Genomic DNA, 3,687 nt, shown 5'->3' with positions numbered 1-3,687 from the left:
ATTCTCTAGGGAGGAGTCCCCAGCGGCAGTCCCCAGGCAGAGCACTGCAGGGGACGTGACAGTCAGGCTCTGCCACGTCCCCAGCGTTAGCCGCCCACCCTGGCTCTCACCAACCAGGGACCAGGACCGGCAATGTTTATGACTCTAGGAACTGTGTGTGCACAGGACCCCAGGGCAGCCATGTGGCGGGGCCTGTGTGTCATTTTACTGCTCACCCTCCCTCCCTTCCTTCCTTTCTCTTCCTCACTGAAGTTCTAAGGGAAAAACCCAAAAGGGCCAAGAGCAGTTCTTGCAAAAGAGAGAAGACTCCGAAGTCACCCTACCCTAGAAGACCAGCCAAAGACAAAGACAAAGACGAAGGTAAGGTTTGCTATTTTGGGGCCCCGGCACACTAGGTGTGTATGATCCTGGCGCACACTAGGTAGGCAGATGGGCTTTCATTTCTGGAGCTGGGGCTGGCCGGCCGGACTGCCACGTGCACAGGGTTCTGCAGGGCACCTGGGATCGGCAGGCCCTGCTGGAGCATCAGGGCTGGTGTCCCAGGCAACTGGTGACCTTGGCCACCACTGGAGCAGTAGGTGGTTCCTGTCTGGGCAGGGGCGTGTCCCTTGAGACAAAGTAGAAGTCCACAAAACACCGGCCACTATTGTCCTCTCAACCCTGGGAGACCGGGCGAGTCTAAGGAAACAGAGCCGTTCAACCACACTGTAGCATGCATTGGCAGCTCATGGTACCCACAGCTCATACCACCTGCCGCTCATGGCACCCGTAGCTCAAGGCACCCACACCCCATGGCACCCGCAGCTCACAGCACCCACAGCCCACAGCACCTGCAACTTATAGCGCCCGCAGCCTACGCCACCTGCAGCTCACGCCACCTGCAGCTCACAGCTCTCCAGAGCAGTAACAGATACTGGCATGGGTGCACGTGCGGTGGGCAGCTCAGGGCACGCTTGGCCGAGGGAGCCGTGCCTGCTTTGTCAAGTGGGCACATTTAATGAGCAAGCCAGGACATCTCCTTCCACCTGCACACCTGGGGGTGGGAAAGGGTCTTCTGCAGACCCACTCCCTCCAGTAGCTTGGGGACTCCGCACAGGCACATGGGGGTGTGGGTCAGCCATGCGCTTGCGTTACGATTAATGTCATGCGTGTTTCCCGGAGAGTCCAGTCAGGTACTCCTGTGGGTGGATCCCAGTGGTCACAGAGGAATTTCTGATCCAGGCATCTCCCCTGCTGAGGACCAGGCAGAGGTGTCAGAGACCCAGCGGCCCAGCCTGGGCATGGGTTTCAGAGATGGCAGGGTGAACCTGAGAGCGGCCCCTGCCCTTGAACGGGTGGGCGGCAGGTAGAGTCCCTCCGGGGCTTCCCTCTGGGGCGTCTTCGTGGTCAGGGGAGTGGTGTGGCCAGCACCCACACTATGTGGGCCCACTGCAGCCTCCTGGTTCCCCGCCAAGGTCAGCAGTCTTGCTCCCATTTTGTAGATGAGGCAACCGAGGTTCACAGAGCGTCCACAGCCTGCCCAGGGCTACACAGGCAGAGGCAGAGCCTCCCACCCGTCCAGCCCGAGGCCGATGCTCCTAACCTGGGAACCCAGCTGTGTGCACCTGGGGCCACGCCTGGGCAGCTTGTCAAGGCCACCCTCCAGGCGTGGATCCTGGGGCCCCCGAACCACGGGGTTTTGGAGATACCAGCAACAGCCCCCAGGTGGAGTGAACGCCACCCACTGGGCTGAGATTGGCTCTGTGGGACCCTCACTCTAAGTTTTAGCAGTGCCAGCTTGCCGGCCTCTCCCGTGATGCTCCATGCCTCAGTTTCTCCACACTGTGTGCAATCACAGCCCTGGGGCCGCGGGGAGGGGCACTGCGTGGCGTGCGCTCTGTCCATGCCCGGGTGCCTGAGTGTCTGTCCCGTGTTATCAGTCACCGGCCCCTCTGCTCTTAGGCAAAGCGGCAGCTTCCAGCCGAGCCTCTGTGCCCACACCCAGAGAGGACGCGCGGGTTAGGTGGCAGCTCAGCGGGGCCGTGGGGCCACCATGTGCATTCAGCGGGGCCAGAGGCCGAGCAGGAGGGGAAGGCGATCGAGGGCCCTGGGCACCAAGAAGGTTCCGGAAGGCTGTGGAAACATGCGTACAATATAACAATTTTCTGCATGATCACCCCCTCCTTCCCCCAAGTCTTTGGTTTGTTTTATTTTAATGGCTCAGTTGAAAAATGACCTGCTTTCTGCCTGACACCGGGTCAGAGGGCATGCCACCGGCCGCATTCATCATCGTAAGCACCATGTCACCCTGACAGTGTTGACCATTAGTTTCTGTCAGTGACGAAGTCACAGCTGGGCTAAGGAGAGATGAGTTTCAGTTCAGAGGTCAGAGCCACAGGACTTGGGAATTGGATGAATTAGAAATTTGCTGTAGTTAACAAAAAATTAAATCACAATAGTTATAAAATATTCATCCATCCGGGCCAAAGGAAAATGAAGCCCGATATTTAATTTCAGATTATATCACCTCACTTTGCATTTTTTATCATAGATTCGGTCAGCCCCGGAACTTTGACAGGGCACTTGGGGACTTCATCCATTTCCGCAGATTAAAAATCCTCTCGTAAAAAAATTAATTGCCATTAAACTGCTCAGCGGAAGAAAAAATGTGCCCATCAGGACCCATTTATCGAGCGGGACCCTCTGGCGGGCTGATGGGGAAGTGAGTGGCCAGCAATGGAGGGGCCGGGCGAGCAGGCAGGCAGCCCCTCCCCAGGCGGGCCCCGGCGCAGCACCCCAGCGAGGGAAAGCAGCTGTAGGGACTAGGATGGAGAAACCCCACCGGGGCTCCCCTCCATTCTGGGTCCCCCCCGAAACCCAGCTGTGGCCAATTGGGTCACGTTGGCCTCAGCTCTGGCCTTTGACACCACCCTGAGCCAGCGGAATCCTGACCCGCTTCCGGGCCTAACTCCTGCAATGATCGTGACTACCCTTTCATTCTTGTGGCCCTATGGCAGGTGCTGTGAGATACGCACCCCATTTTACAGATGGGGAAACTGAGGCATGGATAAGTGAATCACCTGCCTGAGGCCCATGGCTGATGAGTGGCAGAGCCAGACTTAAACCCAGGTCTGGGACTCCTGAGACCACACCCTAAACCTTCCTCTATCTTGGGGTCCTGTCCTAGACAGGGTATGGCCTTAAGGGGTCCTGTCCTAAAGTGGGCATGGGGCATGGCTTGGGGTCCTGTCCTGCTGAGGGCGTGGCTGTGGGAAACCTGTCCTTGGGGATGTGGCTTTGGGAGGGCATGGCCTGGTGGGTGTGACTGCGTAGCCCATTCACCTTCCTGGAGAGGTAGCTTCAGGCCTGTGGCTGTTGGCCAGGGGTCAGGGCAGTGTGAGGAAGGTCCCATGTCTAGGGGGTGCTAGGGAAGTCCCTGATTCAGTCCAGGAGCCTGCCTCTGGGTGCTTAGCTCTCTGGATGGTCCCTGCCCAGGGCACCCTCACTTGGCAGAACGTTCCCCTTCGTGGTGGCCAGGGCGAGCCCTGGCTGAGACTCCACGGTGGTCTTAACCCCAGGCCGTGGGGTGGAACCCCCCTGGGCTGGGCCTAAGGAAGGGGCGTAGGCACCAGGGACTCATAGCACGTGTGGTGTTGGCCCTGCAGAGCCAGGTGGAATAAGCAGTGTGTGTGAGCGTGAGTCAGAGAG

At 58.7% G+C, this 3,687-nt stretch overlaps 1 protein-coding gene across 1 annotated transcript in view; it reads left to right on the top strand.

Annotated features, from left to right (window-relative positions):
- The window catches only part of LOC105543311, a 39,064-nt gene that overhangs the window by 15,319 nt on the left and 20,058 nt on the right, over positions 1-3,687 (top strand). The window contains exon 3 of the mRNA XM_011985160.1: positions 253-360. Coding sequence (XP_011840550.1) covers positions 253-360 — 108 coding nt within the window. The remainder of the gene's footprint in view (positions 1-252; positions 361-3,687) is intronic.

Source organism: Mandrillus leucophaeus, unplaced genomic scaffold (genome assembly GCF_000951045.1).
Source record: "Mandrillus leucophaeus isolate KB7577 unplaced genomic scaffold, Mleu.le_1.0 Scaffold28, whole genome shotgun sequence".
Classification (NCBI taxonomy): Eukaryota; Metazoa; Chordata; class Mammalia; order Primates; family Cercopithecidae; genus Mandrillus; species Mandrillus leucophaeus.
The sequence above is the reverse complement of the archived record's forward strand: the minus strand, read 5'-3'. Positions and strand labels throughout refer to the sequence as shown.